Below are 21408 nucleotides of genomic sequence, written 5' to 3'. Positions count from 1 at the left end.
GAAGGGAGGATGGGTGTGACTGTCTCCACTCCTCACACCTGTCAACCTTTTCCCTTTGACCATTGAGAAAGCAACTACTGTGGAGTTAGGGTGAGGTTTTACAGTGCAGACTGATGTGTCCCCAGCAGACTTCCCATGCTCACCCCACCAGCAGAGAGAGAATTAATCCCTTTCCCCTGGATTGGACTGCAGATCTCGGGGTGCACAGGCTGGTGTCTAACTCGCTGCCTTACCCAATTGACCCTTCGACTCTTTTCAAAAAACACCTCAAAGATACTCTATGACTCTTTAATCAGAGCTTTCAATATTTTACATCAGAGTGGTTAGTCCAAGGTAACAGGATTCTTAAGTCCCCTGTGAGGTCTTGATCCACTCAACCAAACTGCATTCAGGTAGACTGATGTGTTGGACAATCTCACTGCTGAAGCTGTAGGACCCGTCACGATCAGACTCCTCTGTGCCTTCTTCCATTGATCCTGGCTGTGACCAGAATTTGTAGGGACTGCCTTCCTTCTGTGTCCGCTCTGTAAATTCCAGGCTCCCAGTCCGGTGGAACTCTTTGTAAGCTCCCTTGTGGCTGTGTTGCTCCCTGTGGAAAGCAAAGTGCTGCCGTGGGTTTTGACTGTCTGTGTCCATTACAGTGCTTGTCCCGGAGTCGTGGTGCTCACTGCCCTGGGGGCCCACCAAATCCAGCTGATTGGAGGTCAGGGTGAGTTCTGAATCGCAGTCTCTCTCCAGCGGCCAGAAAACATCATCTTCATCTGTGATTTCTTTACAAATTGAAAGAAATTGAAGGTGAGTAAATCTGAGTAAATTGGGCCTATATTCTTTGGAAATCAGAAGAATTACAGGCAGTCTCATTGAAAGATACAAGATTCTGATGGGATTTGACAGGGTAGACACTGAGAGGTTGTTTCCCTTAGCTGGAGAATCTAGAACTTGAGGGCACAGTCTCAGGACAAAGTTGTGGGGGGTGGGGGGTGATAATTTAGGACTGAGATGAGGAGAAATTTCTTCGCTCGAAGGGTTGAAGCTTTGGAATTCTCTACACCAGAGGGTTGTGAATGCTCCATCACGGAATATATTTAAGGCTGAGATTGACAGATTTTTGGTCTCAGGGAATTGAGGGATATGGGAGGTGATTGCATTGAATGGCGGAATAGGATCAATGGTTTATTCTTGTGGTTTATCAATGTGGTTTATTCTTGCTCCAATTTCTTACGTTCTTATGAAATAGTGACACTTTCATGAATTACACAGAAGTTACTGGCCATTCTGTCCAACTGTTAATGCTCCACATCTGCCTCCTCCCATGCTGCTTCAGTCCACTCTATCAACATATCCTTCTATTCCTTTCTCCCTCATGTGTTTATCCAGTGTTTCCTTTAAATGATCAATGGTATTCACTTCAGCCACTCCCTGTGTTAGAGAGTACCACATTCTCACCACCCTCTGGGTAATGAAGTTTCTCCTGAATTCCCCATTGGATTTATGAGTGACTTATACTGATGGTCCTTTTGGTTTCCCCTTCAAGTGGACATCCTCTCCATGTTTACCCTGTCAGTACTTTCATTGTTTTAAGGACCTTGAACAGGTCACTGCTCAACTTCTCTTTTCCAGAGGAAATAATCCCAGACTATTCAATCTTACCTGACACTATAAAATCTGGGATCATCAAAGTAATGGGAATTTCAACAACAAAACAGAAACTGTTGTAAGTCTCCCAAACCACGAAGAAAAACTTGCAAAGGCTTGAGTAGAGCATGAACACCAGCATGGAGTGTTTGGCCTGAATGGCTTGTTTCAGTGCTGTATACTCCATGAGACTATATGTGCAAGAAGTTGTGAGAATGTGCAGAGAATTCATGTATCTAAGTGACGCCCTTGGATTGTGTGTGTCAGGCTGAGGGAGGTTAAAAAATAAACAAGCATTCTCACTCCTGATTTCTTTTCAGAGATTTTTAGTGAGGCTTATGTGTGAACCAGTAATAAAGGCAAGACCAGACTGAGAGGGGAGGGGAGGGTCGATTGGAGTGGGGAGTGGGGTAGGGTGTTGATCAGGTGGGCTGCAGCTCCTGGGGTCCCATGGGGCAGGAGTCATAGGCTTCAGAGGCAAGAGGTCAAGGATCTGGAGGGAAAGATCAGTAGGAGGGGGTGGGGGTTGGAATGGGAGACCTGGCAGCAATAGGGGGGTGGAGATTGGGGACCTGTTTGGGGGGGGGGGGGGGGGGGGGGGGGGGGGGGGGTGGGGTGGGGGGTGGGTGGAGGGGAAGACTCAGAACGTCATGGAAGGTTTTGAGGTCTCAGTGGGCGAAGGTCATGGAGAGGTGCCCAATTCTGGAGGCTTCTCGGACTGGCGCCTGGATCCAGGAGGCACTTACCTCCTGAATCTGCCAAGCCCTCACCTTAATGACGTTGCTGGAATACCAGATATATGGGAACCTGCCTGATCAGAGATAAAGCTGAAAAGTAAAATTACAATGAAACTCGGAGCTTCATTATCATATTTAAAATTCCCACCAGCCTCCTCCAAGTGGGTTGGCAGCCAGTCCACCTCCCAGTTTCAGTTAAAATTGGAAATGGGCTGCATGGAAGCAGGTTTGAGTCCAGAAATAGATTTTTCAGACGTTAACACCTCACCCCATAGAATACAAAAGCAAGGAAGTTATGCTAGACTTTCATAACACACTGGTTTCCTCAGCTGGAGCACTGTTGTCCAATTCTGGGCACCGCACATTAGGAAAGATGTCCAGGCGTAAGAGAAGTGGCTTCAACCTTTCTCTGGTGAAGGAACCCTATAATATATTGTGAAACTCTGTGGAACCCCCAACCCTCTCTCCCTCCCCATCTCCTACCGTATATATATAAAACAAATATTAAAACAAAATAAAACACTATTGAACGAATGAACGAAAATACAAAAATTTTAATGATTATTTTTCATTAATAAGAACAATATACCTTGAAAAATTGGGTACAGTTTTCGGAAAACCTGAAAAATTCAGTGGAACCCTTTAGGGATGCTCGTAGAACATATGAACAAGGAGTATGAGTAGGCCATTCGGCCCTTCGAGCCTGCTCCGCCATTCAATAAGATCATAGCTGATCTGATGGTAAAGTCAAATCTGCATCCCACCTATCTCCAATAGCCTATCATCCCCTCGCTTACCAAGAATCTACCCAACTCTGCCATAAAAATAATCAAACATCCTGCTTCCACCGCCTTTTCATAAAGAGAATTCCAAAGAATCACAACCTTTGAGTGAAAAAATTTCGCCTCATCTCTGTTTTAAATGGATGACCCCTTATTTTTAAATAGTGACCCCCCCAGTTCTAGATTCTCCCACGAGAGGAAACATTCTCTTCACATCCACCCTGTCAAGGCCCCTCAGGATCTTATATGTTTCAATTAAGTCGCCTCTTCCTCTCTAAACTCCAGTGGATACAAGCCTAGCCTGTCCGACCTTTCCTCATGAGACAACCCGCCCATTCCAGGTATTAGTCTGGTAAACCTTCTCTGAACTGCTTCCAATGCATTTACATCCTTCCTTAAATAAGGAGACGCAATACTGTACACAGTACTTCAGATGTGGTCTCACCAGTGTTCTGTGTAACTGAAGCCTACTTTTATATTCAATTCCCTTCACAATGAATGATATCATTCTATTAGCTTTCCTGATTACCTTGCTAAACTGCACACTAGTCTTTTGCGATTCGTATACTAAGACAACCAGATCCCTCTGCATCTCAGAGCTCTGCAATCTCTCACCATTTAGATAATATGTTTCTCTTTTATTCTTCCTGCCAAAATAGACAATTTCACATTTATCCACATTATGCTCCACTTGCTAGATCTTTGCCCACTCGCTCAGCCTATCTATATCTTTTTGTAGCCTCCTTTTGTCCTCTTCACAACTTACTTTCCTACCTATCTTTGTGTCATCAGCATATTTGGCACCCATCCCATCCAGCTCTTCATCCAAGTAATTTATATAAATTGTAAACAGTTGAGGCCCCAGCACTGATCCCTGTGGCACACCACTCGTCACATCTTGCCAACCTGAAAAAGACTCATTTATGCCTACTCTCTGCTTCCAGCCTATCCTCTATCCATGCCAAAATGGTACCCCCTACACCAGGAGCTTTTATTTTCCGCAATAACCTTTGATATGGCACTTCATCAAATTCCTTCTGCAAATCGAAGTACAGTACATCCACCAGTTCTCCTTTATCCATAACACATGTTACTTCCTCAAAGAACTCCAATAAGTTGGTTAAACATGATTTCCCTTTCACAAAACCATGTTGACTCTGCCTGATTACCCTGAACTTATCCAAGTGTCCTGCTATAACTTCTTTAATAATAGCTTCTAACATTTTCCCTATGACAGATGTTAAGCTAACTGGCCAGTAGTTTCCTGCTTTCTGTCTCCGTCCCTGTTTGAATAATGGAGTTGTATCCCTTTAGGGATACTCTTGGAATCCAAAGGGATGCTCGTGGAACTCTTGGGTTACAGCAAACACTGCCTTAGAAAGGGTGCAGAGGTGATTTACCAGAATGATAACGGGGGTGAGGGACTTCAGTTAATGTGGAGAGACTGGGGAAGCTGGGATTGTTCTCCCTGGAGCAGAGAAGGTTAAGGGGAGATTTAATAGAGGTATTCAAAATGATGGGGGGCTTTGTTAGAGTATATAACAAAATATATAGGGGAAGTGGAAGAGGGACACAGATTTATAGGTAGAGGTGAAAATTGAATTTATACAGTGCTTTCCAAAGCTCTTGGATGTCCCAAAGCCCCACAACCCAGGAAGTAAGTTTGAGACGTTGTGACTGTATAATGTAGGAAATGCAGTAGCCAATTTTCACACAGCAAGCTCCCACAAATGAGCTAAATTACCAGTTAATCTGTTTTGTTGCTATTGGTTACAGAGAATGTACAGCACAGAAACAGGCTGGTTTTTATAATCCACAAGGATCTCCTCCCATTCCATCCACCTCATCTCAGCCTTTCAGCACCTTCTCCTTTTCCTCTCACGTAATCATCTAGTTTCCTTTTGAAAGCATCTAAGCCCGGGACTGTCCTGTGGTAGTGAGTTCCACATTTTAACCAGGGATAAATGTTGGTCAGAGCACCAGGAGAACTTCCCTGCTCTTCTTCAACACCTGTGACAGAAAGGCTTAGGCTCACCTGAGAGGATAGGCAGTTAGAGCCTTTGGTTAATGTCTTATCTGAAAGACAGAAACTCTGCTAATGTTGCATTCCTGCATCGAGTACTCCAGTTTCTGGAGTGGGACTTGCTGAATTACTGACTCAGAGGTAAGGATGCAGTCTAGGCAGACACCAATAACACACAGTTTACCAACACGGAATGCGAGGAAGCTCCCTATTGCTTATCCAGCTGGGACAAATACTCATCAAAACATGGGTTTGTTGCTTACTTGAAGACATCTGGGAGGATTCCCAGCCCCAGTGACAGGTTTATCCCTCTAGACTCCGTCAATGAGATAGGCTGGTCAATATTTAACCCCTAACAGCACCAAAATAACAGATTATCTGGTCATTAGCACTTTGTTATTATGTGGGAGCTTGCTGTGCACAAATTGGCTGCTGCATTTCCTAAATTACAACAGTGACTACACTTCAAAAAGGTACTTCATTGGCTGTATGGTACTCTGGGTATCCTGAGGCCATGAAAGGTGCTATATAAATACAAAGCTTTTTCTTCAATCTCAACTATAGGTTGGTCCAGTTCAGTCTGTCTCAGGGACTTGGATCCAATTTCCTGCCACTAGGCACATCAACTCAACTCAAGAGATTCCACTTGCCATCTCCAGAAGGAGAAGGCACTCACAAGTTTTGGTTTTCACTGTTTAGACTCATAAAGAAATATTTCTCCGGTGAGATATTGGAGCAGCTGTAGAAAGGCATTACCTACCAGGGAGGAATGGAGAAAGTTAGTGAGGGGTGGAAATCATTATAAAATGTAGCAAAAACTAGCGTTAAAACGATGGGAGCAATTTTTACTAACGCTGCCTCGGAATAGCTAGAAAACTCATTTCAGAAGACAAAGGGCAACAAAGCCCTCAGTAAATGTGTTAACCCTGAACCTAGGCCCCAGTGGTAAAGGACAATTCACTGCATCCACCATTTCCCACGTGCTTTTTTAATAAACGCACCTGAAGGTTGCTTCTTCCTGTCATAACCGGGAGAACAGACAGTGGAATTCAGGTGATCTGTGACTGGTTCTGGTTTCTCGTTTACCCCCACAATGGTTGACATTTCCAGGATCCAGCATAGAGGTGTCCCAGTGGGAGGCTGTCTGTACCGAGCGTATTGCAGAACATCTGTAATCCAACGAACCTCCCTCCAAATATCATCTAATTGCTAAAAGTGAAACAAACCTAGCTTGTTACTAAATATAGTTTGGAATAGGGAGGGAAAGGGAGGGATGGAAAGAGAGGAAGAGGAAGAGAAAGGGATAAAGACAGAGAAAGAGAGCGAGGGAGAGGGAGGAAGGGAAGAAAGAGGGAGAGACGGGATAGAGCGAGGGATGGGGGAGAGGGAGAAAGGGGGGGAGGGAAGGGAGGCAGAGGGGAGGAAAAGAAGAGGAATGGAGGTAGAGGGAAAGAGGGGAAGGGAAGGGAGGGAGAGGACAGGAAGAGCTAGGGAGGGAATGGGAAAGTGGGGGTAGGGAGGGAAGGGAGAGGGAGAGAGAAGGAAGGAGGGAGAGAAAGGAAGGGAGGGAAGGAGAAAGGGAAGTGTGAGTGAATGAGGAAGGAATAGAAAGAAGCAGAGTAGGTCTTATCAGTCTAAGGATAGCTTGATGCTCCTTTAATTTTTAATTCATTTATGGGATGTAGGCATCGCTGGCTGGGCCAACATTTAATGCCCATCCCTAATTGTCCTTGAGAAGGTGGTGGTGAGCTGTCTTCTGAAATCACTAGAGTCCATCTGGTGTACATACATCACAATGCTTTCAGGGAAGGTGTTCCAGGATTTTGACCCAGCAACAGTGAAGGAACAATGGTATATTTTCAAGTCAGGATCGTGAGTGGCTTGAAGGGGAACTTCCAGGTGGTGGTGTTCCCATCTATCTACTGTCCTTGTCCTTCTAGATGGTAGTGGTTGTGGGTTTGGAAGGCGCTGTCTAAGGAGCCTTGGTGAGATACTGCAGTGCATCTTGTAGATGGTCCACTGCTGCTACTGTGTGTCGGTGGTGGAGGGAATGTTTTTGGGGGGGGTGCCAATTAAATGGGTTGCTATGTCATGAATGGTGTCCAACTTGCACTCATCCAGGCAATTGGGGAGTATTCCATCACACCCCTGACTTGTGCCTTGTAGATGGTGGACAGGCTTTGGGGAGTCAGGAGGTGAGTTACTCGCCACAGGATTCCTAGCCTCTGACCTGCTCTTGTAGCCACAGTATTTATATGGCTAGTCCAGTTCAGTTTCTGGTCAAAGGTAACCCCCAGGATGTTGATAGTGGGGGATTCAGTAATAGTAATGCCATTGAATGTCAAGGGCCGATGGTTAGATTCTCTCTTGTTGGAGATGGTCATTGTCTGGCACTTGTGTGGTACAAATGTTACTTGTCACTTGTCAGCCCAAGTCTGGATATTGTCCAGGTTTTGCTGCATTTGGACATGGGCTGCTTCAGTATCTGATGAGTCGTGAATGGTACTGAACATTGTGCAATCATCAGTGCACATCCCTGCTTCTGTTCTTATAATGGAATGAAGGTCATTGATGAAGTAGCTGAAGATAGTGGGCCTAGGACACTACCCTGAGGAACTCCTGGAACTGAGGTGATTGACCTCCAACAACAACAACCATCTTCCTTTGTGCTAGGCATGACTCCAACCAGCAGAGAGTTTTCCCCCTGATTCCCATTGACTCCAGTTTTGCTAGGGCTCCTTGATGCCACACTCGGTCAAATACGGCCTTGAAGTCAAGGGCAGTCACTGTCACCTCACCTCGGGAGTTCAGCTCTCTTGTCCATGTTTGAACCAAGGCTGCAATGAGGTCAGGAGCTGAGTGGCCCTGGCGGAACCCAAACTGGGCATCAGTGAGCATGTTATTGCTAAGCAAGTGCCACTTGATAGCACTGTTGATGACCCCTTCCATCACTTTACTAATGATTGAGGGTAGACTGATAGGGTGGTAATTGGCTGGGTTGGATTTATCCTGCTTTTTGGACACACCTGGGCAATTTTCCACATGGCCAGGTAGATGCCAGTGTTATAGCTGTACTGGAACGGCTTGGCTAGGGGCGTGGCAAACTCTGGAGCACAACTCTCAGTACTATTGCCGGAATACTGTTGGTCCCCATAGCCTTTTCAGTATCCAGTGCCTTCAGCCATTTTTTGATATCATGTGGAGTGAATTGAATTGGCTGAAGACTGGCATCTGTGATGCTGGGGCACTTGGGAGAAGGCCAAGGTGGATCATCCACTTGGCACTTCTGGCTGAAGATTGTTGCAAATGCTTCAGCCTTATCTTGTGCATTGATGTGCTGGGCTCATCCATCACTGAGGTGGGATATTTGCAGAGCCTCCTCCTCCAGTGAGCTGTTTAACTGTCTATCACCATTCATGACTGGATTTGGCAGGACTGCAGAGCGCAGATCTGATCCGTTGGTTGTGGAAACACATAGCTGTCCATCACTGTTTATACTATTTGGCACGCAAGAAGTCCTGTGTTGTAGCAACACCAGGTTGACACCTAATTTTTAGATATGTCTGGTGCTGCTCCTGGCATGTCCTCCTGCACTCTTCACTGAACCAGGTTTGATCCCCTGGCTTGATGGTAATGGAGAGTGGGGGACATGCCGGGGCATGAGGTTACAGATTGTGTTTGAGTACAATTCTGCTGCTGCTGATGGCCCATTGATGAACAGTCTTGAGTTGCTAGATCTGTTTGAAATCTATCTCATTTAGCATGGTTGTAGTGCCACATAACACAATGGACGTATCCTCAATGTGAAGATGGGACTTCATCTCCATAAGAACTGTGCAGTGGTCACTCCTACCGATACTGTCATGGACAGATGCATTTGCAGCAGGCAGGTTGGTGAGGATGAGGTCAAGTCTGTTTTTCCCTCTTGTTGGTTCTCTCACCACCTGCTGCAGACCCAGTCTAGCAGCTCTGTCCTTTAGGACTCGGCCAGCTCGATCAGTAGTGGTGCTACCGAGCCACTCTCGGTGATGGACGTAGAAGTCACCCACCCAGGGTACATTCTGCATCCTTGCCACCCTCAGTGCTTCCTCCGAGTGGTGTTCAACAGGAAAAGTACTGCTTCATCAGCTAACGGGTTGGTTGTCAGTACATGGTAATCAGCAGGAGGTCTCTTTGCCCATGTTTGGGCCTGATGCCATGAGACTTCATGGGGTCTGGAGTCGATGTTCAGGACTCCCAGGGCAACTCCCACTCGACTGTATACTACTGTGCCCCCATCTCTACTGGGTTTGTCCTGCTGGTGGGAGAGGACATACCCAGGGACAGTGATGGTTGTGCCTGGGACATTATCTGTAAAGTCTGATTCCATGAGTATAACTATGTCAGGTTGTTGCTTGACTAGTCTGTGAGACAAACTCTCTCAATTTTGGCACAAGCCCCCAGATATTAGACAGCAGGACTTTGCAGGGTCGACAGGGCTCGGTTTGCCATTGTTATTTCCTGTGCCTAGGTCAATGCCGGGTGGTCCTTTGGTTTCATTCCTTTTTATTGGCTTTTTAGCGGTTCGATACAACTAGGTGGTGATATAACTAGGCCATTTCAGAGGGCATTTAAGAGTCAATTACATTTTTGTGGATCTGGAGTCACATGTAGGCCAGACCAGGTAAGGATGGCATATTTCCTTCTGTAAAGGACATTGGTGAACCAGATGGTTTTTTAAGACAATCTACAATAGTTTCATGGTCATCATTAGACTTTTAATTCCGGAACTCAGGTCCCCAGCCATAACCCTGGCTCTCTGGATTCCCAGTCCAGTGACAATACCACTCAGCCAACACCTCCCCTATGATTATCATCACTGGTGATGGAACATAACGTTTAATGCACCAGTTACCTGAATGAGGTCTGTAACTTGGCCGTGTTTCTCCTTTGCTTCAATCAATTCAGTGTTATCTATAGCTTCCCTCAAAGCTTGTTGGGATAGCAATGAGTCAAGTTCCAATAGAATTGAAGTCTGGCAGTACTTTGTGAAGAGCTCCTGCTCATAGGTGGAGAAATGCACTGTAATAACCAATTGTTAGAGGTTAATAGAATGTATTATCCTTATAAATATTAATGAACAAGAAAGGAGAAATTATTTTGTGCGATGGTGCTTTGAATTCTATACAGTGGTGGTGTTTTGAATTCTATATGGTGGTGCTGTTTGGAATTCTATAAGGTGGTTTTGTTTTGAACTCTGTACAGTGGTGGCTGCTTGTAATTCTATACAACAGTGGTGTTTTGAATTCTATACAATTGTTTGGAATTCTATATGGGGGTGGTGTTTAGAATTCTATATGTTGGTGATGTTTGAAATTCTATGTGGGGGTGGTGTTTGAATTCTACACAGTGGCACTGTTTGGAGTTCTATAATGGTAGTTTTATTTTGAATTCTATACAGTGGTGATGTTTGGAATTCTATATAATGGTGCTGTCTGGAATTCTATATGGTTGTGGTGTTTAGAATTCTATATGTTGGTGCTATTTGGAATCTATACAGTGGCGCTGTTTGGAATTCCAAATGGTGGTGGTGTTTTGAATTCTATACAATTGTGCTGTTTTGAATTCTATATGTTGGTGCTGTTTTGAATTCTATATGTTGGTGCTGTTTGGAATTCTATACAGTGGTCATGTGTGGAATTCTATACAGTGGTTGTGCTATTTGGAATTTTATATGGTGTGTATGATCGGGATGAGAGAGACACATTGGATTTCTACACATGGATTGACCTATGAGTTTAGCTACTGTTGGCTGTACCAGAATGTGTTAGTTAAAAATGATAATTAAAGAAATTAACAGTATTTAACTGTGTTTTGCATTTAGATTAATAAGACTATCTAAACCCACTTAAAGGAACATCACACACTGACAATGAACTAATTGGGACAATATGGTGAAATTGGCATTAATGAACCAACGTTGAGTGTCATGAAGCTAGAATGAATGGATACAACACAGGAGACCATTCAGCACATGCTTGTGCAAAGGTGGGCAGATGGAATCAAGATACAGATCAGCCATGATTTAGTTGAATAGCGGAATAGACTCAAGTGGCTGAATGACCTACCCTTGTCCCTAAGTTCCTATTTTTCAACTCTTCTGATCATCTTAAACATCATAATTAGATCTCCTTTTAACCCTCTATTCACAAGGGAACACAAGTTAGTCCATGCAACCTTTCCTCCTAATTCAACCCTTTTAGCCGGGTATCTTTCCGGAAAATCATGGCTGATCCTCTTCATTGACTTCACTTTCCTGCCCTATTCTCATATCGCTTGATTCTCTCAGTGTTCACAATGAATTATTCTGTCTTGAATATACTCATCGGCTGAGCATCTACAGTCCTCTGGGGTAGAGAATTCCAAAGGTTTGCAACTCTCTGAGTGAAGAAATTTTTCCTCATCTCAGTCCAAAAAGGCCAACTGCCTAATCCGAAACTGCGACCCTAGTTCTAGACTTGCCAGCATTTACATAAGGATGTTATACAGCAACATATCTATTAACTAGTTTTTCTTCAATTTCGTTTTGAGAATGAGGTCAGTGGTACTGATCCCAATTTCATTCACTCCAGATGGAGAGATGAGAAAGACTCACATTTATAGAGCGCCTTTCAAAACCTCAGGGTGTCCCCATGGTGTTTCACAGCTGATCAAGTACTTTTGAAATGAAATCAACTTTATGATATACTATGGTTAGCTGCAAGATAAAGCTCCCTCAATCCCACCCTAACAAATGTGTCTCACTCCCCAGTTCTGGGACAGCATTCCATACTAGGATGACATTTTCCTCTTCTCCGCGCTGACTATCCAGGATTCCTGGGTGGAATGCCCAAATTAGGGATTTTTCTTTGCTACAGGCCCATGTGCATCATGAACTGCATTGAAACTGCTAAAAATCGCTTAATATTAGAAGTTCCTGGCTCAGAGAAAGAATGAGAAGTGGAGCCTACAGGTGAGGGAGATCTTGTGTTGATCCATCTAGTGCTGCATCTCAGGCATCTAAAAAATTCAACATTTTATGACTTCATGTTGGGCTTGGGTATTAAAGGTTATGTAACAAAGGAAGCTAAGAAGCACGTTCCATTTGAACGGTGGAACAGGCTCAAGGGGCTGAATGGCCTCCTCCTGTTCCTACATTATATGTGAATATAAATCAGTTCCCAATGGCCTTACCCACCAAGCTCAAAGATCTGAAGTGGCAGGGTAAGAAACCCAGAGGGATGTCCATCCTGTCCTGGGGCTGAGCACACATCATCTGAGGGAGGCAGCAATAAAAGGAAGGAGACGGTCTCTCCAAACTCCAGCACTTCCTGTGTGTACAGACGCAAATCCACAGCCTAAAAACCGAGAAAAAGTTTCAGGTTACAGATCTGCTCGGAAGTCTCCATGCCCAACTACAATAAATTAAATGAGAGTGACACAGTAGCACAAACAGGTATGATTGACAGTAGTTGACCAGAAACTCACTCTGACCAACTACATAAATACCCTGGTTGCAAGAGCGGGTCAGAGGGTGTGAATTCTGCAAAGACGAGCTGACCTCCTGACTCCCCAAAGCCTGTCCACTGTCCACAAGGCACAAGTCAAGAGTGTGATGGAATATTCCCCACTTGCCTGGATGAGTGCAGCTCCAACAACACTCAAGAATCTCAACACCATCCAGGACAAAGCAGCCCGCTTGATCAGTACTACCTACATTCTAATTCTCAAGAAACTTGACACCACCACAAAGCAGCACCATCGACCACCTGATGCACAGTGACAGCAGTGTGTACCATCTAGAAGATGCACTGCAGCAACTCATCAAGGCTCCTTCAACTGCATCTCCCAAACCAGTGACCTCCACCACTTAGAAGAACACCATCATTCTAAAGTTCCCCTCCAAGTCACATGCCATCCTGAATTGGAAATATATCACCATTCCTCATTGTTCATGTGCCAAAATCCTGGAACTCCCTCCCTAATACCCCTTTGGGAGTACCATCACTACATGGGCTGCAGCGATTCAACAGGAGCCATTACCACCTTCTCAAGGACAACTAGGGATGGGCAATAAATGCTGAGCTTGCTACTGATCGCCACATCTCACGACTATTTAAAAAGAACACAGGTTCCCTCTAACCCAAAAATATTCAATCTGGGAAAAGGAATGTATCGCTTCCATTCCTCCTAACTGGTGATCATTCTGAATCAAATGGCCAACCTCATACTCGTTTGTATTATCGTTGTCAGGTTGGGTTAGAGCAGGCTTGTCCAAGGCCTGGCTTGCGGGTAGGATGCGGCCCCCCGAGGCATTTTCATCCGGCCTGTCATGTTGTTGGAGTCAACCGTCCAAGGCAGAATTCTTATTCCTGGACAGAATTTTGAGAAATGCTCAGAACCTGCTCATCCAATCATAGGCTGGTTCCACCCTACATTGGCTACTGATAGGCAGCCACTAGTGAGCCTATCAGCAGCCCATGTCGGGTGGAACCAGCCTGTGACTGGACAAGCGTCCAGTTGCCAGGTAGGTTTCTGATATCTCCGTTTCTGGCTGGGGAGCTCAGAGCCACAGGTAAGTTCATCAGGGAGCGGGTGCTAGATGTGGGGGTGGTCAGAGCTTTGGTGATGGGGGGGGTGGTGATGGTGGCGACTGGAGCTGGCAGGCTGGGTGACATCAGCCTCGACCTCAACCTTGGCCCTAAACTCCGGAGCCCCGGAACTCGTGAAGCCTCGGGCGGCCTCCATTTTAGTTTTCACTGGCAGGAGGTGCTCAGTGATGGTGGCCCCCACACCTCAGGCAGGCTCCATTTTATTTCTCATCCCGTTCTTGGAGCTGGCAGGGCCAGACCTCAGGTGGTCTCACCGTGAATTGGATCAGGGCTGAACTGGGCCTTGTTGCCTCTTGTGGAGGGAAGGGCAGAGCAGGGCCTGGGGTGGGGGGGGCAATGCTAAAAGGGATGGGGGAGATTCCCCAATCAGGCCCTGCTATTGCTATCTTTGAGGGGAAAGGTGGGGGATTTACTGAGAACTTTATCGCTGGCTATAATGCTGTGCTTTTTCCTACCACCGTTTATAATATACTTTTTTCTACCCTTTTACAGTGATCACTTGGCTTGCGCTTACTCCCTTGAGTGATTTAGAAAAGCAACATTCCCACTCCAGGACAGTTGATTATCACCATTCCCCATCACAATAGTTATTGATTAATGATGACGAGCCCCTCAGGATCCTCTGCGAGAAAGGAAAAAGGAGAGGAGAAAGAAAAGAGAGTGGATTGGAAGGCCAGTCTTCAAAGCCTCCTGGACTGATGACTTCTTCACTGTTGAGCACCACGGGTCCATAATGTGCCTGATCTGCCAGTTGAAGATAGCCGTCTTCAAGGAATACAATGTCAAGTGGCATTATCTTACAAAACACGCAGGCAGATTTGACAGCGTCAGAGGTCAGGCGAGAATCGACCGGGTGAAATCACTGAAGCAAAACATCATCAGGCAGCGATCTCTCTTCAAGGCTGCAAACTAGACTTCCGAGCAATTTTAGTTTTTTAAATTGCTGAAGCAATCGTCAAGAAAGGGAAACCATTGTCTGATGGGAAATTTGTAAAAGACTGCTTGGGCCTGTTTTGCATCTGTGGTGTGCCCTGATAAACAGTCAATGGTAGAGAGAACTAGCCTTTTGTACCAGAGCATTGCTAGAAGAGTGAATGACCAAGCAGCCACATTCAGAGTTCCCTAGCCAAAAGACTCAATGCCTGTGAGTTTTACAGTCTGGGACTCGGTAAGCACAGATGTCAGTGATACTGCTCAACTCATAATCTTTGCAAGAGGGGTTAAGAAAACTTTCAAAGTCATTGAGGAACTGCTGAACTCTGTCCAATGAAAGGCACAACAACAGGCCAAGACATTTTCCATTAAGTGCTCTGTACCTTGGTAAAATTCAGTCTTCCAGAGGACAAACTTTGCGGCCTGACAACCAATGGAGCTCCTTCGATGACAGGAAAGCACAATGGATTCGTCAGTCTGATGCTCAAATCATTGCCTCAGGAAGCTATCACACATCACTGCATCGTCCAAGAGCAGCCGCATGCAAAGACCCTGGAGATGAAACATATGATGGAGAAGGTTCCCTCAACAGTCAATTTCATCAAGTCCAAGGGGCTTAATCAGAGACAGTCCCGATGCTTTCTGGCAGAGGTAAGCTCACAGTATGAGGACATCATTTAATTCAGCCAGGTCCGCTGGCTCAGCAAAGCGGCCACATTCGCCAGAATTTGGGCACTACTTGAAGAGATAAAGATCTTCATGACAAACAGGTAAAGATGTGATCTTCACGCATGATGATGCGTGGCTGAATGACTTGGCATTCATAGTCGCCATCACTAGGCTTCTTGTGGACCTGAATGTGAAACTGCAGGGAAAGGATCAGTTTGTCAACAGACTGTATGAGCACGTCTGTGCGTCCTTTCAGAAGTTGGAATTGCTTCAGAAACAAGCTGGCCGTGAAGAAAGTTGTGCATCTCTCCACGGTCTCCACAAGGCATGCTGACAGAGTGGGCCATGATAAGTATGCTGCACTGATCAGTGGCTTGAGAGATGAATTCAAGCACAGATTTGTGGATTTCAGGGGGCACAGGGACGAGATGAAACTCTTTGCAGATCCATTTGGGGCTGATGCCGCTGAGGTGTTCAAGATGGAGCTAATTGAGATACGGAATGACAGTGCCCTGGAGAGAGCTTTTATGTTCCCTCTGATTCCTACCCAAACCTATCAAGACATGTCTGTCGCTTCTGTACATTGTTTGGCACACATATTGCAGCAAGCAGCACTTTTCACGAATGAAAAGCATCAAGTCCAAATCACTATCGCTGCTGACAGACGAGCATCCATCTGGAATATTCCATATCGGCACCTCAAGTGTGAGGGCGGACATCGACTTCTGGTGCAAGCAGAAGCAATACCAGTTGTTTCACTGAACCCTTGTTCACTGTGGCGTAGAAAAGGTAAAGGGATTAAATTAGTCTCCTCATGTAAACCCTGTTCATAAAAGATACAGATTTCTGTTGCTTGGTATAAATTTCAAATCGTCTGGCCGTTTCCCTTTCCTCCCAGAACGTGTGCACGGAGACACCGGCGAGTGAGGAAGGAATGGAAATGTGGTCCTCCACATGAAGAGGCTGGACAGGAATGAAGCATCAGGATCACCACTGAGAGATGGGAATCAGGTCTGGGACACTCCACAGCGCTACCTTGGGTCCATGGGTAGGCATCGGGTTCTTATGCTGGGAGAAACATCAAGTGAAATGCCAGTTGTCTCACTGAATCAGTGCTGAATGCATTGTGCAGAAGGTAAAGTGATAAGTTAGTCTCATCATCTGCAGCTTGATTATAGCGATGAAGATTTGTGCTGTTTCGAGCAACAGCGAGATAAATTTCCATTCCTCTAAGCCAGTTCCATTTTCTTTTCAAAACTTGCGCTTGGACACACCCCCCTCCTCCCCCTCAAAGGAGAGAAAATTTGAAATGTGGCCCTCCGAGCGAAGAGATTACTCAAGCCTGGATTAGAGTGAACTTCAGGACCAGGGTCAAAGGCAATTAAAAAAAAAATTCAAACCCCTAAAATCTGACAATGGAAAACTCTGGAAATACAGAACAAGTCTATCAGCACTTGAAGAGAATGTAGGAACAGGTGGAGGCCATTCAGCCTCTTGACTCTTTCCTACCATTCATTTAGATCACAGCTAATCTGCATTTTAACTCCGTCTACCCACCTTAGTTCCATAACCCTTTATACCCTTGCCTGATAAAAATCTATCAATCTCAGCTTTAAAAGTTTCAATTGACCTCCAGCCTCAACAGCCCTTTTTTTTTAAGGGGGAGAGAGTTCCAGATTTCAGGAGAAAAGATGGTTTGAATCATTTCGGGGGTATTTTGTGCCAGTTCCCTACCTGAAGATGGGTTGAAGGTGTCTCCCTCTTATCAGGTACTGACAGACCTACTGTGTATTTCCTATTCAAACCGACAGCATTTGAAGTAGTTATACCGTCCAATGCTAAAGGAGTTGGATATCACAATGTGTAAATTGTAGGCAGTGTTGTTACCTGACCAAGGGGCATGTCCAGTTGCTGGAGGAGGCTTTTCACAGCTGTACGTAGGCCATCTAGGAAAGAGCACACTGAGCGCCCCGCGTTTTCCTCTGTGGCGATGGAATCCGTCAGAGATGACACATTTCGTAACCACTCCCACTCCTCCCTGTAATCAGCAAAATGGGATGAGATATGTCACCGGAGTCTAGACCGAGATGCACTGTTCATCTGCTGGCACTGTGAAGCAAGCCGGTAAATATAATTGCTGAATTGACGGAGTGAGGGGTGGCAGCATTCTTGTTCCTTTGCATTAGATTGAAATTGCTGTGTAGATACTTGACACAGACTGCCTAATGCAACAGCCTGTTTTCTTTATACCTTTGCAGCACTTTACTTGTGACGTGTCTGTCATACACTGATCTGCCAGTCTCATCTGCAGTGCCTTGGGAAGCGATGCAGAGAGATCCAGAGGATCCCCCAGAGGACAACCTGTCTGGATTAGGTTGTCTGGAGTTATGTTGGCTGGTGGTGGGAGGGGAAGGTTAACTGGGGGTGATTGTCTAGGCCAAGTCATCTGTGGGCAGGTGGTCTGGGGATAAATGCAAATATATTGCATAATGACAGCATTAAAACAATGCCAAAAAGGAGGTTATGCACCAGTTCAACCTGAGCTCATAAGCAACATTAACAAATCTGAAGTAATAGAGGGATCTTTATTCTTTCAAGGGATATTGGTGTCATTGGCAAGGCCAGCACTTGTTGCCCATCCCTAATTGCCCTTTAACTGAGAGGCTTGCCAGGCCACTTCAGAGGGCAGTTAAGAGTCAACCACATTGCTGTGGGTCTGGAGTCACATGTAGGCCAGACCAGGTAAGGATGGCTGATTTCCTTCCCTAAAGGACATTAGTGAACCAGATGGGTTTGATGGTTGTCATGGTCACCATTACTGAGACAAGCTTTTAATTCCAGAATCATTAACTGAAATTAAATTCCACCAGCTGCCATGGTGGGATTTGAACCCGTGTCCCCAGAGCATTAGTCTGGGCTTTTGTATTCCCAGTTCAATGACATTACCACTACACAACCACAATATGAAGAGATACCATTGGGAACCCAGACAATAGAACAAGATGCACGAGTTCGCAGGATAAGAAAAGTCATTTGGTCCATCTTGGTTCCTTTGTCTAAAACGCCCCAAAGTTCCCCAAGTGCAACATTATGAAATGATTCCAGGAATTTTGTTTCCATCACTCTATTTGTAACTTTCTTCCAAATGTTATTGGTTCTGTACGAAGATCTTCCTGATCTCAGTCCTACGGTTGCCTTTACTGGGTTGAAGCTATGGCCCTTGTCCTATTTTTGCAATTCAATGTAAAGCAGTCTTACAGATTCTTCAATCTCTCAGGTGCACACAGCACAAACTGAAAAACCCCATGTTTCTCAACTCAGTGAACACTAGGAGCTGTGTCCAGCCAAAGGAAGAGTCCCCTGTCAGCCAGAAGGAGTCCAAGCCACTGAGGTAATGTTGCCAACTCTGGTGGGTCACATACCCATTAACTACCCTGCCATTACCACTGCCGCCATTGGTCATTCATCATGTCTGTCCACACTGCAACCCCTCCTAAAGCAGAAACACTTTACATTAGCCAATTGCTGAATTCTGGGTTGCTGGGAGTAGTGTCCAGGAGATTCCACTTGGTTAGACAACACAATCCTGGGATCTTGGGTGGGGAACACTGTCCAGACAATAGGCACAGCCTTATGATGGGACAGGGAGGGGGTGGGCAGCAACTAAGGTGAGAGCACGAGGAACCGACACACCGTGGGACAATCAAAGGAGGTGGGATCAATATCGGAATGAAAGAAAAATGGATTTAAAAAAAGAGGTTCAGATTGAGGAACTGATAGCCTGAAATTATAATGGGGAAAATCTCGATCATTCCCAATACCTGGATACATTTTTGTTGTCCCGAATCTTGGTGTGACAGAGAATGTTGGGCACCCTGTAAGGGACGAGGACTTTAATCTGATCCACAGAGCTGCAGAGTTTTAGGTAACCGAGGTAGAGGCCTGGAGGTAAGGTCTGGTTGATTCTCAGGTGATAGTCCAGTTTGTCCTGGAGAAGAACAAAAATAAAAGGGTCAATGTGGGCGGCTTATTCTTGTTAACAAATAAATGAGAGAGCCCTTCACCCCACCCACTCCACAAACTCTTCCTGGGCAGGAGAATATGCAGGGCTCATTATAAACCAGCTCACCGGAAGAGGATCCTAGCTGATGGGCCAGCATGCCTGTTTTAATCTTTACCCTATAACACCAACTGGGGTAAGATCATGGATTCACCTTCTCCTGACTGGAAGCGGAGGTTTAGGATGAAGCTGCCAATTTGTATATATCAGCTGCATGCACATGCATCAATTCGCAGGAGGCGCAGTTACATCCAGGATACTGAAGCTCGGAATAGATTCCAAACATCGGGGGTTCCAATTTAATATCAAGCGGCAGAATGCATCTATACCTGCCCATCCCGGAGGAGGGGAGGCACTGGTGGAATGTGTCCGTATCCCACCCGTTCCCTGGGGAGGGGAGTCCATAGCCGTCCCTGGGAGTGACATAGTTACCGACCGTTGTATGTGCCTGCATGCCATTGTAATGTAAAGGTACTCAGCAGAGCAAGGGTTAATGTGGGACTGGAGAATAGCACTGCCCACGGTATTACGTACAGTGCCTCATGGTAGTAGATTGAGAGAACAGTCCAGAGAGAACGCTCTGGAACCAGCCTGCATGGAAGTAACAACGCCATGCATGACAATAACCTGGGATCTGTAAATAGTTAAAGGTTAGCAATAAAGGGTTCATGTTTAAATATACAAGCCTCAAGATCTCATCACTAAGATACCACCACGCACCTGGTTGGCAGTGGTGGGATATCAGCACTATCAGCATAGTACAACACAGCTGGTGGCAGTAGTCGCTTCCAGAAGATATCACATCAGAGATGCTACCACAATCCGACACGGTGATCTGGAGTGTTATGAAAGGTGGCAGCTGAATGTATGAACCCAGAACAGCATCTCAAGGTATGAGACACTAAAGGCAACTGAAGCCTAACTAGAGAGATGTGCACCTAAGAAGAAAACTTGATGAAAAAGTTGCAGAAGCTTCAGTGGACTTGGAAGTGAGGAATCCACCAGTGTGAGTGGAAGTCCATTACAGAAAATTGCAAGAACCTGAGTGACTCAGTTCACGAGATAGAGGGCAAAAATACAAATAAGAAGCTGTACTTATGTTATAGAAGAGGTGATGGTTCTGGGGCTCAGCAGAGTGCAGCAGTGGTGGTCATGCTGCACTTAAGTTAAAAAAAATTCGGCTGGCAGAGTAAAGAGGAAAAACTGCAGAGCACAGTAAAAAAAAAGTCCCTGCAGAGTTTAAAAGAAAGAGAATTGCTGCTGTTCTGAAGGAACATATAGGAAAAGGCAAGCAGACCAATGGCAAGAAGCACTGCAGCTTTAAGTACAAAAAAAGCGCACCTGCTGAAACACCCAGAGTGCAAAGTTCACAGGACCTAGAGAGAAAAAGGAAAGAATCACAGAGAAAAGCAATACTGCTACCTTAAAAGTTTAGGAGTTCAAAAACAAAAGCAGCCACAATCGCCACAGAGCCCGAAAGCACAAAAGCGCAGGAAACAACCCTCAATTCCATAACTGGCAAATCAAAGCAGGAGTTGGGAAAACTCAACCAGATGTATAGCTAAGCAAAATAGCAGGCAGAAAAGGCATGCAAAGAATTGCAGCCCTGAAAGACTCCTTGAAGAATCAAAATGTAGCCATGGAACAACATGAGGAGCTAAAAAGGACGATGAATATTATTTCACACAAAGCTGCGTTGGAAATATCAGTAGCAATAAAACAAAGCCCAGAGTGAGTTGGCAACTGTTGAAAGAACAAAAGGAATGCCTAATCATTTAGCAATATGAAGAAATGAAGACTCTCTTAAACAGCAGAAATGGAAGCACAGCAGGAGAAACTCAAAGAGACTCTGCTGAGTTACAGGAAAACTCAAGGTGAAGCAAGCAAGCTTCGCAAAGAAAAGAAAAACTTGTTGAAAGATCTTCACATGTTACAAGAA

General features: G+C 45.3%; 1 protein-coding gene across 2 annotated transcripts in view; it reads right to left on the bottom strand.

The window, feature by feature from the left end:
- Positions 1-274: 274 nt before the first annotated feature.
- The window catches only part of LOC121271541 (ankyrin repeat and fibronectin type-III domain-containing protein 1-like), a 320638-nt gene continuing 299504 nt past the window's right edge, over positions 275-21408 (bottom strand). Inside the window, exons 14-19 of one of the 2 annotated variants that reach the window (XM_041177527.1) lie at positions 19231-19397; positions 17297-17447; positions 12394-12553; positions 10072-10238; positions 6179-6386; positions 275-770 (exon numbers count right to left, since the gene is read on the bottom strand). In XM_041177527.1, coding sequence (XP_041033461.1) covers positions 346-770; positions 6179-6386; positions 10072-10238; positions 12394-12553; positions 17297-17447; positions 19231-19397 — 1278 coding nt within the window. In that variant the 3' untranslated portion in view covers positions 275-345. Of the gene's footprint in view, positions 771-5826; positions 5934-6178; positions 6387-10071; positions 10239-12393; positions 12554-17296; positions 17448-19230; positions 19398-21408 lie in introns of those variants that run through there. The other variant, XM_041177528.1, reaches the window with a different exon arrangement.

This window comes from Carcharodon carcharias, chromosome 31 (genome assembly GCF_017639515.1).
Source record: "Carcharodon carcharias isolate sCarCar2 chromosome 31, sCarCar2.pri, whole genome shotgun sequence".
NCBI lineage: Eukaryota > Metazoa > Chordata > Chondrichthyes > Lamniformes > Lamnidae > Carcharodon > Carcharodon carcharias.
Note: the sequence above shows the minus strand (reverse complement) of the source record. Positions and strands in the feature narration are given on the sequence as shown.